Source organism: Pan paniscus, chromosome 2 (genome assembly GCF_029289425.2).
Source record: "Pan paniscus chromosome 2, NHGRI_mPanPan1-v2.0_pri, whole genome shotgun sequence".
Lineage (NCBI taxonomy): Eukaryota > Metazoa > Chordata > Mammalia > Primates > Hominidae > Pan > Pan paniscus.
Window position 1 is genome coordinate 50,186,105 of NC_085926.1, and position 17,752 is coordinate 50,203,856.

A 17,752-nucleotide genomic window follows, 5' to 3' on the forward strand; every position below is an offset into this window, starting at 1 on the left:
CTATTGGGGCCCTGGAAGGAGGATCTGAGCGGTCCTGGAGCCCTGAGCTCTGCTGCATGGGTCTGGCAGTCTTTCAGGCCTGGGTTTAAGTTTTCAGAGATGGGGCAGTGGAGGCGGAGGCTGGGCTGAAGCTTGGGATAAAGCTTCCCCCATCCTCCATCCCAAGGGGCCGCCTGCAACTCTGTGGTTGCTTGGATGGACATTCCCTCTAGCCTCTGGAAGAAGGCGACCGGCAGCTCTCAGAGCCACATCCTAGCTGTCCAGCTGTCCGGTCACCACAGGCTGGGCTGGGAGATTCAGCAGGTGGTGGGAAAGGCCTCCGAGCTGTGTTTGCCCTGGCTGGGGCCCAGGCCTAGCAACAACAAACAGTCAGCCCCTCCCCCAGCCTGGCCACAACTGGTCTGACCCAGGGACCCCACATCATACCCTCCTCTGGACCTCCCACAGCAGCCCAGCCCAGTCAGCCCCTGCTTCCTCCAGTCTAGATTGAGGACCCCAACACCCACATCCCAGGTGACCTTGAGCCAGCCCTGGCCCCTCAAGAACTGCCAGTGGGAGCCACCAGCCCTTTGCAGATAGCTCCTGTGAGCATCCACGGTGTCTGCAAGTGGGAGGTTGAGGGGTGGGAGGCAGGCCTGAGACCCTCGTCAGCGCCTCTTCTATATGGCTGTCCCATGGCAGAACCATGCCCATTTGGAGGGTGGGAGTCAAAGTGAGCTCTGATCTAAGGATGATATCAGCCCCAGACCAGGAGTGAAAGGCAGCCCTTTCCCATTTTCCAGCCACCAGCAAGGCAGAAGTTCGAGTGGCTTGAGGTTTTCAGGGGTTGCCACCATCCCAATGCCTTTCTCTCTAGCCCTGCCAGCCAGAGCTGAGTCCCCTGCCCGGTCTCACAGCTTCCCCTCCACTCATTCCCCTCAGGAGAAAAGACAGCCATTTCCATGTCACAGAGGGAAACCAAGGTACGCCAGGGCTTGGCTGTGGTGGTTCTGTGAGTCAGCAGGAGAGAATCCTGGAGTCCTGACTCCCAGCCCAGGGCAGGGGAGGGTCGGGTATGTCCTCTCAGGGCATTCCCCCCCGCACTGGGAAGTGGGGCAGGCATGACACAGAGAAGACCAGCTTGAATAGGAACAGCAGAGGCCATGAGATTAATCGGATCAGAGCCAGTGACTGAGAAGCAAGGGGCACAGCTGTTCTGAGAACCCCCCCACTTCACCCCGAAGGTCAGCATCTCCCTCAGCTTCCTACTGGTGGAACCTGGGACCTTAACACCCACCACCCGTCTCTGAGCACCAAGGGCCTGTGTGGAAAGCAGGCAGGGGTGGGATAAGGAGCCCCCAGCCAAGAACGGGGCCATCCTAAAACCACTGTCTGTCCCCAGGACACCAAGTCCCAGCCCCCTTCTTGTGGACAGGCTGACAGCTGTCTCCTACACCTTCTAAATAAGGACGGGGGTCATGGTCGGGGGGCCCCAGGTGAGGCTCAAGCAAGCCAAGCCTTACTCCTTGCCTGACCTCACTGCCCCTGCCCTCTGTGTTCCAGCCTCAGCCTCCTCTGAATATCTGGGGTGGAGACAGAATTGATATAAGAAGCCCTCCCACCCTCGCCCCCACCCCACCCCTGGTTGGGAAGGGGGAGGCAGGTAGAAGAGGTATTTTGTTGCCTGAGTGTCGCCTGAAAGTCCCCCATTCAAGCATCCCTCACTGAGGCTATGCATTGCCAGTCCTCTTGGCTGAAGCTCCCCTTCTGGCTTTGGGGGGTGTGGGCAAAGCATTTCAGGGGTTAATGTGACACCCACAGACCTCAGAGAGAATCTGCTTTGGACTGAAGCATTCCCCCCACAAGACTCAACGGAGTCCCTCTGGCAGCTCTGCTCTCCCACCTAGGGGCTCCCTAACGCTCAGGCCGCCCCTTTGCTCCCGGCCTGCCCCGGCCCCCGCCATTCCCCGGACCAGCCCCTCCTCCCGCGGGCCGCCAGGGATTGGCGGGCGGGGGGCAGGCCGGGGGCGGGGCCGGGCGCCCTTCATCCCGCGTCGCTGTTGTCGCTGTTGCAGCCGAGTTCAGCCGGGAGCAGAGCGAACCGCACCGGCCCGAGCGGAGCGCCGCGCGTGCCCAACCGCGAGGCCAGGTACCCCTTCGGGAGTTCATCCACCCGCACAGGGGAATCGGGTGGGCCGAGCCCTACTGTCCACCCTCCTGTCCGTAGCCGGGCTCTGGGCAGCTCTCCTCTACCGTCCTGACCCGGGCAGGCGCCCCAGCCTCCGGCGAGCCAAAGCCCCGCGCGCTCCAGGCGCTGGTCTTGGGGACCTGCCAGTCGGGACTCAGCGCCGAGCTTAAGCAGGGCCCTGGGGGTACCGGGAGGGACACGTCGTCGCCTTGAGGCCTCTCGGCGGGGCTGCGAGGTACAGCAGGAGGTCGGCGGCACCCGGGGCTGGGACCACAGGACGCCTTGTTGGGGGCTCGGGCGGCACACCACAGGCTTCCTGAGGCAGGGCCCATGGGGCAGGCTGGAGAGGGCCCGAGGGGAGGACCCAAGAGGGGCCTGGAGCAGTCCCTGGAGCGCTGCCCCGACGGGCTCCTGACAGGCAGAGCAGCCCGGCTGGCACGATGGGAATCCGGGTATATTTATCTCAGCTGCTCCGGACAAGGGCTTGAGGGCAGATCGGGCCGGGCCGCCTGAGGGGCCGCGGGGTACATGCTGGTCCCAGAGCCGGTGCCATTTGCAGAGGAGCCAGCGGGCACAGCGGGCGCAGGGCGCGAGTGGCTCCCTGACCTGAGGCCGGGGCGCCGTGCGAGCTCCTCCCCACCTGGCGCTGGGTAGGGTGTAAGTTAGAGCCCGCGCAGCGCACGGCAGAGAGAAGGAACCAAGACTTGGTTTGCAAGAGCCCGCCCCCGCCCGGTTGGCCCCTTCGATTGGCCACAGCAAATGCGTGCGTTTGTTTACACCCGGGCAGGGGGAGGCCAGGGGCGGGACCTGCGGGGACCCGCCCTTTTCCCCCCACGGGGACCTGAGTCCTGAGTCCAGGTATGGGCTTTCAAACAGGTCTGAGAAAGGCTAAGTCAAAGGCTCTTGAGCCCTGAGGAACACCATGGAGGACATCCCCACTCATGCCCATCCTTCCTTCAGCCTGCCAACCCTGTCCTTTCTTCCATGACCGACTCTGGCCACAGAGCTGCCCCTGGAAAAGGCCCTTGGACCTTTCACCCCTTCCTGTTCTGTTCTGTAAAAGGTCTGGGATGGGGCTCATTTCCTTCTGGAAAGGAAGCACATCCCTCGGGGCTCTCAGTCTGGGGGATAGAAAGCTAAAGAGACCCAAAGATGGTTCCATTTTGAATGGGGGAAATTCGGCACAGCCACGGTACCCTTCCTGCAAGAAGCATCACTGACGGGAGGGATCAGGACTGGAAGAGGCCAAGCCTGGCACATCTCTGAGAGGTCTGGAATGACTGAAACCAGAAATGGGAATCTGATTTCTTGACATTGGGAGCAGGGGGCTGAATCTCTGGGGAGGGTAGGAGTCTGTATCTCAGAATTTTGTTCTGCCTGGGCCCATGGGACCCATGTCTTCGCTGGCCTCTCAAGCCACTCCTTGTTGTGTGCTGGTTTTTTTGGCCCATGTCACAAATGGTCCCCACACCAGTCCAGGGCTCCAGGTTGCCAGATCATGACAACTGGTTGCTCCTGTCCTTGTGCCACTGCCCTAGCAAGTAGCCTTGAAGCCCTGGACAGATGGAGAAACTGAGGCACAACAAGACTGGCTGGGTGGTTCATGGTCTCTGGGTTGAGTCAGAGAAGGATTTTAAGCTGAACTGGACACACCCTGGAAGTCTGGGCTGGGTGTGAGGACAAGCATCCAGTTTGAGAGGGAAACGTATTTGGAGGGGAGTGGTGTGGGGTGGGCCACCAGGGAGGTGCAGTTTTGGCGTCTCTGTGAACAGAAAGCTGAGGTGGAATGTGCAGTCTATGCTATAGTAGAATTGGGACCCAGTGGGAGGATGTTTTAGTGTAGACATGGCCAGGGGCCAGGCCTCACTTGGAGCAGGTAAGAGGGCTTGCCGAGGGCCTCAAATGCATTCCATTCATTTACTTTTTTTATTTTTTTCATTTTTTGAGGTGGGGTCTCACTCTGTTGCCCAAGCTGGAGTGCAGTGGCACAATCTCGCCTCACTGCAACCGCCGCCTCCCAGGCCCAAGCAATTCTCCCACCTCAGCCTTCTGAGTAGCCGGGACCGCAAGTGTGCAACATCAAGCCTGGATAATTTTTTTTGTATTTTTGGTAGAGACAGGGTTTCATCATGTTGTCCAGACTGGTCTCGGACTCCTGAGCTCAAGCAGTCTACCTGCCTTGGCCTCCCAAAGTGCTGGAATTACAAGTCTAAGCCACCGCGCCCAGCCATTCCATACATTTAACATTTGCTGAGCACCTACTGTGTGCCCGGGGTACACTCTTGTCTAGTGGGTGAAGGGTAGGCCTTTGACTCTGGGTGGTAGGACAGACATAGTAGAACAGGGTGGGGCTCTAGAGGACCAGGCGGGGCTTCTGGGGGCCAAAGGGAAGGACCAGCTGCTGGGCAGGAGGGGCTTTCCGGCCAGTGGCCTGGGGTGGCTTGGTTTTGAATTTCCGCTCTGCGGGCCACGTCCTGTACACAGCCTCTCAGCCAGCACGTCTGCACACGTGCATGGCTGCTGGGAATGGGGGTCACTCCGACTGACCATCATCTCCACATGTATTTTCCATTGCTCAGGTAGACAAGTCCTGGGTGCTGGACCAGGGATCTCTGAGCTTTCCAGTTGGGCCTGGCCTTGTGGCCCTAGTGGGCTCAGCCCCAGCCTCTGGGTGTCATAGCACCTGGTTGGTAGGGGCATAACCTGCTCTGTGGGGACCTGGAGGTGCAGCAGCCTTTTTGTGGGGCCCTCCAGGGTTCTGCCTGGCCATCTTGGCAGTGCCCATTGGGCCTACTGCCCCCTCACCTGGGCCCCCTGGCTCCCTCTCCCCTTCTCGCTCTTTCTGGGGCTCTCTTTTTTTCTTCAGCTTTCTCTTTTTTTTTTTTTTTTTTTTTTTTTTTTTAAGATAGGGTCTCGCTGTGTTACCCAGGCTGGAGTGCAGCGGCGTGATCTTGGTTCACTGCAGCCTCTGCCTCCCAGGTTCAAGCAGTTCTCCTGCCTCAGCCTCCCGAGTAGCTGGGATTACAGGCACCTGCCACCATGCCTGGATAATTTTTGTATTTTTAGTAGAGATGGGGTTTCACCATGTTGGCCAGGCTGGTCTCAAACTCCTGGGCTCAGGTGATCTGCCTGCCTCGGCCTCCCAAAGTGCTGGGATTACAGGCGTGAGCCACCATGCCCGGCCTTAACAGCTATCTCTTGCTGTCTTGTTGTCTGTCTCTTCCTCCATTTGGCTGTCTCTGGGTACTCACTCTGTTTCTCACCTCCCTGGTTGTTTCTGTCGCTGTCTGTCTCCTGTCTAAATGTCTGTCCGCTATCTGCATGTGGTTTTTGTCTGTGTGTTTTTCTGTCTGTGTCCCTCTGTGTGCATCTGCATTTCCCTGTCACCCTGGGCCGCTGCCTCTCTGTCTGTCTGTCTCTCTGTATGGATCAGTATGCATGGACGCATGGAGCTAATGACTGTGTTTTCTCTCCCTGCTCTGTCCCTGTCTATCTCTCTTCCCTCCCTCTGCCTTTTCTTCCTGATGTTGGATGTCTCCCCTCCTCCAGGCCGACCTTGACTTTAGCCCCCCATCGGACTCTCTGATGAGTCCTGAACTGCCCGAGGCCTGTGCTTCAGCTTGCTTTGGGGCCAGAAGTCCGGCTGTCTAAATATTTGGCCGCCTCCAGGGGATTCCGGGTCAGCAGGGAGGAGAATGGGCTGGCTGGCACAGGGTCTCCCCTGCCCCTGGGGGGCCACAGTCACATGATGTCCTGTCCTTTGCCTCAGCTGGGCCTCCGGCTGCACGTCCTTCTCAGCAGGCTGGCAATGGGTGAGGTGGGGGCTGCTGTTGCTCTAGCCCACTCGTGAACCAAGAGCTTCTGACTGCAACCTCTATGGGTGGCAGCCTGAGCAAGGAGGGTCCAGGGCTGGGTGGGAAGGGAGTCTGAGGTGCCTAAGGTTAGGCCCAGCTATAAGCATCTGTTAGAAAACGTACCTGGCCATGGCCGGGCGCAGTGGCTCAAGCCTGTAATCCCAGCACTTTGGGAGGCCAAGGTGGGTGGATCACGAGGTCAGGAGATCGAGACCATCCTGGCTAACATGGTGAAACCCCGTCTCTACTAAAAAATACAAAAAATTAGCTGGGCGTGGTGGCGGGCGCCTGTAGTCCCAGCTACTCGGGAAGCTGAGGCAGGAGAAAGGTGTGAACCCAGGAGGCGGAGGTTGCAGTGAGCCGAGATCACGCCACTGCACTCCAGCCTGGGTGACAGAGCAAGACTCCGTCTCAAAAAAAAAAAAAAGAAAAAGAAAAAAAAAAGAAAATGTACCCGGCCACAGGAAAGTCTACCTTCCGGCCCCAGCTGGGTCTCTCAGATCCTCCTAGACACCTCCGGATGCCCAGAACACAGAGCCACAGACCCTAGATCCCAAGGCCAGGGAGCTGGGGGTTGAGGATTAACGTGGCCGGTAGTTCAGTTCTCTGGGCCATCTGCCTTCCCCTGGATATGCCCCCGCCTGCATGTCACTTCTTCAGTATTAACCCAGTGTTGGACACACACTGGCCACTTGCACTGTTGTGTTGTTGATGAGGAGGACATGAAAACATGGGTCTAGAGGAGGGTAAGAGGTGTCTTTTCCCTGTTCTAACACCCTCCTCCCACCTGCTTTGTCCCTAGACCCCTGACCCCAGCAATCAGCTACCACCAATTCCTATGGCTGTGCCTTGAGAACATACAGTCCAAATGTCTCCATTTGATCTGGTTTCCCCCCTTACTAACACCTTCTCCTAGTAGGGGGCATCTTCCCTCTGAAGCCTGGAGGAGCAGGTGGACAGAGGGGTAGCTGTCCAGATGGGTACCAGACTTAGGAGGGGGGCACCCTGTCTCAGCCAAGGAGGGGAGTGGTAAAAATGAGCTGAGCTGGAACTGGGGGCAGCCCTCACCCCTGAGCCCCCAGGGATAATCACGATGGACCCTCAAGCAAGGCCAGCTGTCTCTCTCCTGAGATCTTGGCGGAGGTCAGGTAGCCTGGGCCTTAGCAATAAGCTCCAGAGGGTCTGTGCCTCCACTGGTGCAAGTTGTCACCAAGGTAAAAAGAGTGCGAAGGCCTCCCTGTCACCAGCTCACTACTGCAGACCCAGACCCACTTATGTTCCTGAGCATGGGGAAGGAAAGCAAGGCTCAGAGTCCTGGGGACTCCAAGGACCTTGATCCCTGGGCAGAGAGCTGTGCTTCCTGTAGCTGCTTGCATCAGCCGCCCTGAAGTGGCCTGGGATCCTGGGGCTCAAAATCTTTAATTAGCCAAACTCAACACCTGCCGAGGTGTGCCTGATGAATTCTTACCAGGTGATGTTCGCGTGGGCGGGCGTTACCTGCTGCGCCATCCCTGTGGCTCCTGGCCCCTCCTGGCCCTTATCTCCCAGGAAAACAAACAGGTCCCAGGGCAATGGCCTGGGCCATTGATTTACTGCCCGGGTTCACACTACATCCATGACAGATGCCATTCTGATGACCTGCCCAAGGCCACTGTGATCTCCCCACCCTAGCTCCTGGCCACTCTCTGGGCACCCATGGACTGTCCTGGGGATGAAGGCTTTGGGGAGGCTCCTCACTCATCCCCAGCTTTGACCAAGCCTCACGGGACCCCTAGAGGACAGGGATACACTGAGGTCCTGAGCTGGGGAGTACCCTGCCCCTGGCCACACAGTGAGGCAGGGCCAAGCCCAGCCCTAGAGGGTCTACTCTGGGCTTTCACCACAGGGGATCAGGCTCTGCTGGCAGCCTTTCTTATGCAGGAGCCCTTCCCTGAGTTTACCCCGATTCCCGATTCCGATTCCCGGATACAAAGGAGCCTGGGAGGCCACAGGCCTGAGGGGTAGGAGCTGTCAAAAATGGGCTGGCAGCCTCAGGGAATGGCTGGGGGCTCCATGCCAGGCCAGTGCTAATCCTCACCCTGGCCCCCAGCCCCCAGCCCTCCTCCCCGCCCTGGACCAAAGTCCAGACTCCTAGACCTGGCCTTTACAGCTCTATCAGGTTTGTCTGTTGCCACAGAACCTTCCTTCAACGCTTACAGCTTGCCTCGTACTGCACCTCAGGGCCTCTGCCTATGCTGTGCTCTCTGCCTGGTACACTCTTTCCTGTTTGACACCCCAGGGTGCCTACTGGAATTTTAGGACTGGCTTCGCCACCTCCTCCAGGAAGTCTTCCTTGATGCCCCCATCCTTTTTTTTTTTCTTTTTTTTTGAGATGGAGTTTGGCTCTTGTTGCCCAGGCTGGAGTGCAATGGCGCAATCTCAGCTCACTGCAACCTCCACCTCCTGGGTTCAAACAATTCTCCTGCCTCAGCCTCCCGCGTAGCTGGGATTACAGGCATGCGCCACCATGCCCGGCTAATTTTGTATTTTTAGTAGAGATGGGGTTTTTCCATGTTGGTCAGGCTAGTCTCAAACTCCCGACCTCAGGTGATCCTGCTCGCCTCGGCCTCCCAAAATGCTGGTATTACAGGCGTGAGCCACTACGCCCGGCACCCCCATCCTCTTTTTTGAGACCCAGCATTATGTGGCTCACACTCAGTTGCAGCAGGAGCTATAGGGTAGTGATGAGGGTGCTATTTGGGGGGATTTGTCTCTTCCAGGCTAGAGGTCACTTAAGGAGAGATATTCTAAATCCTTTCTGGGATCTCAGGCCTGCCCAAGACCCAGCAATGACTGATCATGATTGAGTAATAGCTACCAGGCCCCAAAGGTCTAGGCCCAGCTACTGCAGGGGGGATGGGGAATCTGGAGCTCAGACCTCAGACACCTCCCACGGCCCATGCCACAGACTGTGGTCTCCCTGGAGGCAGTGCCTGGCTGCTACAGAAGGATATTAGGGCAGAGAAGGGTGTTTTGTCCAGACTGCCAGCTCAGCACACTCTGAGGGCCTGTCCCAGCCTGCCCAGGGCAGGGGGCCGAGAGAGGGCACCCCCAGCTGAGTGCAGGGGGGACTCTGGAGTAGCTCTGGACGCCAGCACTGGCACCTCTATACCCAGGTGGGACACTTGGAGGGATGCTGATGGCAAGGCTTAGGGCAGGGGCATGAGGACAGGTGGACCTAGGCAACCCTGGGGTCAGGGGAGAAGGCTCAATAAGAGATGCTAACATTGTTATAGTCCCGAGTAGGTGGGTCTGGGAGGAGAGGAGGTAAGATGCTGGCATCAGAAGGAGAGGCAGGTTTGAGGGATGCAAGAGTGCCATGTGTGGGGTCTCCAGGATCCAGGTGCCAGAATCTGAACTCTGGCCTGGGGCTGCCTGGGGCAGTGCAGGGAGGGAGTCCTCTGACCAGAGAGGCCAGAGGCTGCTGTGACCTCTGCTGCCTCCAGGGGCACCAGGCCTGAGGCCTGAGCCCAGCCTCTCTTGTTCACCCCTAGCCCTGAGTGCTACGTTTGAGTTCCCCAGTGCTCCAGATTCAAGGGCAGACCTGAGACCATCAGGGGCCGGAGTGGGGATGGGGGGTTCAGGGCAGAATTCAGGGTTCTCCATCAGAGAGGGCACCACGGCTTCAGGACCAGGTTCTGGCTGTCCTGCCTGGCAGGGCTGCCCCCCTCACTGGTCTCCACTCTGGCCTCAGCTCTCCTCCTGGCCAGGCTGGCCTTCAGGGTGTCCTTACAGAACCTGGGGGCACTATGCCCAGCCACCTCTGGTTATGAGGTAGGCAATTCCTGGACCCAGTGATGGGAGAGGGGCCAGTGAGTTGTCTGGGCAGCGGGCAGGGGTGGTGGAGGAAGGAGAGCTGGTTCCTTTGAGGCCCAGCAGGGCCAAGCCCTGAGAGCAGAGAAGGGAGACTGATCTGGTGACCCAGGCTCCTCTACAGCCGGCCAAGGGCCTGAGCTCCTGGCCTGGGGCCCTAGAAAATGGGGGTCTGTTCAAAGGGTCCACTCCTGGACAGCGGGCCCCTGAGGGTTGGGGGTTCCCTGCCTGGCAGTGGAGGAGAGGCTTGGAAAAAAACATGGCCCTGAGGCCAGGACTGTGTGGAGGGTGAGGTGTGTGTGGCACAGAGAACCGGCCCTGGAGCACCCGTTTCCTGGAAGGCCCCCTGAGGGCCCTTTGCTGCAGCCAGGCGGGAAGGGCCCAGGTGTCCAGCCACCCAGCACCGCCTCAGGCATCCTGGCTCTGGGGAGGGGGGACAGCCTCTGCGCCTGCCGTTCCCAGCGCCAGCTCTCAGCCCACAGAGGGCTCTTTGTTCTGGCTGCCAGCAGTGCCCGCCGGGCGGCTGGGAACAGGGCCCACAGCCCTCACCCTCTCCCGAGGCCTCCAGCCGTCGGGCAGTGCCATTCTAGGTTGGGCAGGAGGCCCCTGGACACAGGGCCGGTGCAGGAAACCATCTCCCAGTACTGATGTCAAGGAGGAGAAGTCTGTCCTGGGTACATACCCAGAGTGAAGTCTGGGGGCCTGGGACTGAGCATCTGGGGATGCTGGTGCCACTAGGCTCTGAACTCGGGTCATCCAGATGACCGTCACTTCACAGATGGTGAAACCGAGACCCTAAGGGCTTGCCTGGACGGGTGTGCATGTAAGAAGTGCATTATGTACTGGCTAGGGTGTCCCATCAGAACGTCCTAGGAACTCAGGTGTCTGAGCTGGATTCCCCCAACAGCAGATCCCAGGGAGGCAGTAGGCAGAGCTGCATGTGTGGATATGCCCTGAGTGACCATCTGGGAGGTGTGCTATGGCTGCAGGCCTCAGGTAGGAGGCTAGGCCGTAGGCCCAAGTAACGGGGCTAACCAGAGGGACCGGCTGCTCTGCAGACATCTGACTGTTGGTGTGAGACCAGTGCTCCTGGTGGTGTGCCCTGAGCCATGGAGGCGCCTTTGCAGACAGAGATGGTGGAGCTGGTGCCCAATGGCAAACACTCAGAGGGGCTGCTCCCGGTCGTCACCCCCATGGCAGGCAACCAGAGGTGAGTACCAGAGGGACCCAGTGGTGGCTGAAGACAGGGCAGGGCAGGGATACAGAGCAAAGGGCTGGAGCTGAGCCACCCACCCTGACCTGTGCCTACAGGGTCGAGGACCCTGCACGGAGCTGTATGGAGGGCAAGAGCTTCCTACAGAAAAGTCCCAGCAAGGAGCCACACTTCACTGACGTGAGCAGGGCAGCAGCGGGTTTTAGGGGACACTGTGGGGAGCTTGGATGCAGTAATGAGGTGGTCTCTGGCAGCAGTGGGAGGCTGAGGGACAGTCAGGGGAATGCTGCGATGCCCCTGTCCCTTGCTGACTCCTCCCACCCTCCCCATCCCATTCTGGTGCCTGCAGTTCGAGGGGAAGACATCATTCGGGATGTCAGTGTTCAACCTCAGCAATGCCATCATGGGCAGCGGCATCCTGGGACTCGCCTATGCCATGGCCAATACGGGCATTATCCTTTTCCTGTGAGTGCCCTCAGAGAACCTTCTAAAGATAGGGGCCCTAAGCAAGCCACCAATCATGACCTCCCAGGACCCGCCAGTTCCCTGTCCCAGCATCCAGGCTGCAGTGGGTGGGCACTTCTTACACTAACAAACCGCGGCTGAAAAAAACATCCACAGCCAAACAAATATACCTCACTGCCCAGTAAACCGACTGAGGTCACAACACAGGCCGGTCTTACAGGCCAGAGACTGTCCTTTTGGCACCTTACACGTGATGGCCAAGCCCCACGGCCAGGCCTTGTGTGGGCACACGTGTCCTTTGGCTGGGGGCTCTGCCCTGAAGCCAGAATGGAAAACATGTTTGTTTCAAGGACTCAAGAGGAGGACGTGCTCAGAGGGCAGTCACAGGGACACTCTTGACCCAGAGGGCCCCTTCTGGGGTGTGTCGCACCCTGGATCAAACGGGGTGGTGTTCATCACCCCTGGGGCCTGCTGAGCTGGCATCCATACCTGTTGGGAGTCCAGACACCCAGGTCACAGACCCTCCACCCCCAGGCCTCCCAGAGCCCCTCACCCTCTGCCAGCCACGGTAGCCCCCCAGTGGCCTCTTTTTCTTCCATCTTCCCATGTGTCCCCAGGTTCCTGTTGACAGCTGTCGCCTTGCTCTCCAGCTACTCCATCCACCTGCTACTCAAGTCCTCAGGGGTCGTGGGTGAGCCTCACACCAGCCTGGAATGGGCGGGAGCTGGTGGGTAAACTGGGACAAGCTCCTGACTTCTTGACCCTGCTCCTGCAGGCATCCGTGCCTATGAGCAGCTGGGCTACCGTGCCTTTGGGACCCCAGGAAAGCTGGCAGCAGCCCTGGCCATCACGCTCCAGAACATCGGAGGTAAGAGCAGTGGGCAGGGGCAGGCAGTAGGGAGGTGGACAGCCCTGAAAGCTGGCTGGTTGGGCTGACCTCAGCGCCTGCCTGCCCGCCCCTCTCCCAACAGCCATGTCCAGCTACCTGTACATCATCAAGTCTGAGCTGCCACTTGTCATACAGACCTTCCTGAACCTGGAGGAGAAAACCTCGTGAGCCCTGGGGTGGGGAGGGGAGGGGAGGGGTGCGGTGCAGTGAGGAGGGGTGGGGTGGGGTGGGGCTGGGTGAGGGTGGGGGGGCCCAGGCTGGGCTGGTGGGAGAGACAAGACAAAGCAGACAAGAAGCTGGTGGAGTGGGGAGAGTTGCCCGCAGAGCCAGCATTCAGTTCACACTCACTTGGGAAGCACCTTGGGGACCCCCCTCCAGAAGGGGCTTGTGGGGCTAGGGGCAGGGTGCAGCTGAGGAAGCTGGGCCTCTCCTCACCCTGGACCCAGCCTGTGAGCGTGGGAGGCTCAGGCTTAGCTCTAAGCGCCTGCTATTCCTGACCATGGGGTTGCCCCCCCCAACCAAGAGATTAAGCCCAGGTGTCCCAGTTGCCTATCACTTTAGCCAGCATTGACTGGGCATCAAACGTGTTTTGTGGGATAGAGGGGACACAGCCAGGCCCTGCTCTTGACAGCCCAGCCCGAGCAAGCAGAGGGGCTGGGAGGCTGAGAGTAGCTCCGGCAAGAGGGAGAGCCAGGATTCTGCCCCTGGGGCCCTGGGCCTTTCCCAAGGAGTTGGCCTCAGGGCTTGCCTTTGAGGATGGTCCTGGCCCTTATCCCCTTGTTTCCCTGTGCCCCATATCCATTCCTGGTGGGTAGAGGAGGGGGCCGGATGAGGCAAGGCCCAGATGCCAGAAGGAACCGCAAGGAGCACAGGTTATTGCAAGTGCCAGAAACCCCCGTGGAAAATACCACCTCCCTCTAGAACCAGGTCCCTCTTCCTCCTCCCACCCACCTCCATCCAAAGGCTGGGCCCAGACCTGTGTATCCTGAGAAAAGCAACAGCAGTGCCTACAATAGAGAGGGTCCTGAGCATGAGCTGTGTGCCAGGCTGGAACCTTAGTTCTCATGTCACCCTGAAGGACAGTACTGAAGGCACGCCCTTTGGTTTTTTTTGTTTTGTTTTGTTTTGTGAGACGGAGTCTCGCTCAGTCGCCCAGGCTGGAGTACAGTGGCACAATCTTGGCTCACTGCAACCTCTGCCTCCCGGGTTCTTGTGATTTTCCTGCCTCAGTCTCCTGAGTAGCTGAGATTATAGGCGTGTGCCACCATGCCCGGCTAATTTTTTTGTATTTTTAGTAGAGATGGGGTTTCACCATGTTGGTCAGGCTGGTCTCGAACTCCTGACCTGATGATCCACCCACCTCAGCCTCCCAAAGTGCTGGGATTACAGGCGTGAGCCACCGCGCCCAGCTGGGCATGCCCATTTTGCAGATGGGGAAAGTGAGACTCAGAGCTGTGGACAAACATTCTTCAGATGTCACTCAGTGGCACCATTGGTGACTCCAGCAGAGGGAGGCAGGGGCCCCATCCCAGGCTGAATGGATTCTGACCCTGGCTCCCAACTCATGTCCCTGCAGGGACTGGTACATGAACGGGAACTACCTGGTAATCCTTGTCTCTGTCACCATCATTCTGCCCCTGGCACTGATGCGGCAGCTTGGTGAGTGTGGAAGGGTCAGAGCCTTGGAGGGGATGTTGGAGGCATACACCATGGGAGGGGCCCCAGGTCTCAGAGTGCTCCCTCCACTTTGCAGGCTACCTGGGCTACTCCAGCGGCTTCTCTCTTAGCTGCATGGTGTTCTTCCTAATTGCAGTGAGTCACCCTCCATGTTGGCTGAGAAAGCGGGCAGCGGGTCTCCTGGGGGAGTTCCCTGTCATCAGGAGGGGGCAGGTGTCTCTGGGAAGCCTGGGCCAGAAGGCAGCTCCACCAGTCCTGATCTAGATGTGGCTTCATGGTGACTTCCCAGGCAGTCCAGCCTGGCTCTGACACCCTCATCCCTCCCCACTCCAGGTCATCTACAAAAAGTTCCACGTGCCCTGCCCACTGCCCCCCAACTTCAACAACACCACAGGCAACTTCAGCCACATGGAGATCGTGAAGGAGAAGGTGCAGCTGCAGGTCGAGCCTGAGGCTTCAGCCTTCTGCACTCCCAGCTACTTCACGCTCAACTCACAGGTTCTGACAGGTCAGGGCAAGGCGGGGGCCCGATGAGAGTGGCAGACTGCCTTGACACAGCCCGGTGTTTCCCCAGACAGCATACACCATCCCCATCATGGCCTTCGCCTTCGTCTGCCACCCCGAGGTGCTGCCCATCTATACTGAGCTCAAGGAGTAGGTGTCTGTGGCTGGGAGCGGGGGTGGGGCTGCCCTGAGCTGGTTTGGGGAGAATGGATGTGGTCCTGAATGTGGAGAGGGGAGTGACAGGAGCCAAGTCACTTTATCTGAGATGTCCGTGGCAGCCATGAGAGGTGATTATGAGCAAGAAGGAGACTCTCTCAGATGCTGAATGGTGAAAGTATGGTGCCAGAGAGAGCTTGGGGCACATGGGGCTCTCCCAATGTTACCCAGCTTGTCACTAACACCCACCCCCCCACTTCCCCACAGCCCCTCCAAGAGGAAGATGCAGCACATCTCCAACCTGTCCATCGCTGTCATGTACATCATGTACTTCCTGGCTGCCCTCTTCGGCTACCTCACCTTCTACAGTACGGTGGCACCGGTGGGCAGAGGCCTAGGCTAGGCTGGGGGGAAGGGGCTGGTTGTGGCCATGGTGCCCTCCATACCGAGGCGTGTGGTGCCTGGCTGTGCCTTGCCGCTGTGGAGGTGAGTCTGCATGCCAATCCCCACAGTGTTGGGGTCCCCTAGGCAGCTCAGATCCCACCTCCTTCCTGGGGCCACCTACTGACCACCCTCCCTGCCTGCCACAGACGGGGTGGAGTCGGAGCTGCTGCACACCTACAGCAAGGTGGACCCGTTTGACGTCCTGATCCTGTGTGTGCGTGTGGCCGTGCTGACAGCAGTCACGCTCACAGTGCCCATCGTTCTGTTCCCGGTGAGCTGGTGGGCAGGTGGCTAGACTAGTGGCGGGAGGGGCTGATGGGGCCAACAGGCTGATGATTCTTCTCACCTGCCCCCCAGGTGCGCCGCGCCATCCAGCAGATGCTGTTTCCAAACCAGGAGTTCAGCTGGCTGCGGCATGTGCTTATTGCCGTTGGCCTGCTCACTTGTATCAACCTGCTGGTCATCTTTGCCCCCAACATCCTGGGCATCTTTGGGGTCATCGGTGAGGGTCTGGCCCTGCTGTGGAAGCAGGGTATTGCCCCAGAGGATTTCAACTCTGCAAATCCTGGCAGATTCCTGAGCTTACACCCTACATTAAGTGCAGTGGCCATGTGCACAGTTTGGCCTTCCATCTGAGCTTTTGTCCATAGGCTATTCTAATCCCTTTTCAGGGCTCAGAGCCACTGAGTCAGTCCCCCTTGCTGGAGGACAGGGGTGGATCCCAGGGATCAGAGGCCGCCTCAAAGGATCTCACTGGGTCTTGTCCACATTTCACATGTCAGGAAACTAAAGTTCAGAGTGATTAAAGGAGCAGCAGGGCCACACAGCTGGTGAATAGGAGCCTTGGGCTTGATTCAGCCCCAGGATCACTGGACTCCAAGTTTGATGCTCCATCCACTGCCTCATTCCAGATGGGGCTCTCAGCTGGTAGAGCAGACAATTCTGAAATGTCTTTGGGGTGATCCAACTCAGAGGACTAACAAACTCTGCCAGGACTGACAAACAGACCTGGGGGCTGAGTATCATGGATATCACGGACAGCACTCTTCGTTCTCTATGTCCGAAATCCAACTCGAAATGAATTAAGCAGAAAGGAATCCACTGGCTCAAATAACGGAGAAGCCTTCAAGTATAGCTGTAGCCTGGAGCCCAATACCCTTAAGCCCTCATCTCTCTCCATCTCTTGATTTGCCTTTCCTCATTGCTAGCTTCATTGGCTGACATTCTTCTGACACCAACATCACCAGCCTTCTATCCTCATGGATGGAGAACAAGGGGGAGAGGCTGGTGGGCTAGAATCAGGCAGAGCTCTCCAGTGGTCTCAACATGAAACTCCCTCAACAAGGAGTGTTTGATCTCGTTGAAGAGTCCACCCCCGAACCTTAGTCAGTAGGAGGATATGAGCCAGCAGTGGCCATGTCTTGTTCTTTGCAGGTGCCACATCTGCCCCATTCCTCATCTTCATCTTCCCTGCCATCTTCTACTTCCGAATCATGCCCACGGAGAAGGAGCCTGCAAGATCCACCCCCAAAATCCTGGTGCGAGGGGCCTGGAGGCCGGTGGGCTGGTATGGGGCTAAGGGAACTGCCCTGACCTCGGACCTGACCCTGACTTCTGATTCCACAGGCCCTGTGTTTTGCTATGCTGGGCTTCTTGCTGATGACCATGAGCTTGAGCTTCATCATCATTGACTGGGCCTCAGGGACCAGCCGGCATGGAGGAAACCACTAGGGTGACCCTCATCCTGTTCTGTCTACTCACCCTAGCAGCCCTGCCCAGACTCTTCAGCCCCTGCTCCCATCCAGTGGCCAGTCGGGGGAGGAGAAAGACGCGATTAACACTGTGGCATTCAGCCAGGCCCCATGTCCTCTCTGTGGAAGGTTTTTGTTCAAGAGCCAGGACCAAGGCCCTTGGGCCACTACCCTGCTAGGCTCTGGAGCTGTAGGGGCTTCCTGAACTGGGAGCAGGGTAGGGCTGTCGCCTTAGATCCCGCCCAAGCCCCTCATTCCCTCCTTGCACAGATGCATACACTGGGGCCCAGCAGCTGCCTCCTGAGGTGACACAGCCTGTAGGAACATACACAGCTGGGATCAGCCTGCAGCCATCCCCCGACCCTGCTGCTAGGCCACGGTCTGCGCCCTGGGGCCTCATCTCCCCCAGCCCACTTGTTTTCCCCCCTTTTATTCCCTAGGCCCTTTTCAGACACCTGGGCCCTTGGATACTCTTCTCCCATCTCCCTTCACAGGATGACACCCTCCCATACCCCATAGCTGGGGCCAGCAGGTTCTGCTGAGGGTGGGGCTGGTGTGGGGACCCCCAAGAGACCCCTGTCCTGTCCCTTCACCAGTCCTGGGGAGGCTGGGACTCCCCCTGCCACAAGCCTGGGCCACAGCTCACATTCCACCGCTGGGAGAAGAAACAGGCCGAGGCCCAGAGTGGCCTGCCCCCGGGAGCCAAAGACCCCAGTGGCCACACTGGGATAGGGTGGGGAGGCTGGCAGCCCTCTTTTATAAATATTATACATAAGACCA

At 58.6% G+C, this 17,752-nt stretch overlaps 1 protein-coding gene across 1 annotated transcript; it reads left to right on the forward strand.

Annotated features, from left to right (window-relative positions):
• The first annotated feature begins 2,002 nt into the window (after positions 1-2,002).
• SLC38A3 (solute carrier family 38 member 3) lies at positions 2,003-17,752 on the forward strand. Its single transcript, XM_003818833.3, has 16 exons — positions 2,003-2,128; positions 10,932-11,083; positions 11,185-11,266; positions 11,436-11,551; positions 12,169-12,242; positions 12,327-12,419; positions 12,523-12,604; positions 14,017-14,099; positions 14,194-14,252; positions 14,451-14,615; positions 14,692-14,771; positions 15,045-15,145; positions 15,368-15,492; positions 15,579-15,723; positions 16,656-16,759; positions 16,848-17,752. The coding sequence occupies exons 2-16, from the start codon at positions 10,983-10,985 to the stop codon at positions 16,950-16,952; spliced, it is 1,515 nt and encodes a 504-aa protein (XP_003818881.1). The 5' UTR covers positions 2,003-2,128; positions 10,932-10,982; the 3' UTR covers positions 16,953-17,752.

Bases quoted from the DNA above. Each gene is read 5' to 3' on its own strand.
- SLC38A3 (XM_003818833.3), top strand. From the start codon at position 10,983: ATGGAGGCGCCTTTGCAGACAGAGATGGTGGAGCTGGTGCCCAATGGC. The intron at 11,267-11,435 runs GTGAGCAGGGCA...TGGTGCCTGCAG, and splicing joins AGGAGCCACACTTCACTGAC to TTCGAGGGGAAGACATCATT. The intron at 14,616-14,691 runs GTTCTGACAGGT...GTGTTTCCCCAG, and splicing joins ACTTCACGCTCAACTCACAG to ACAGCATACACCATCCCCAT.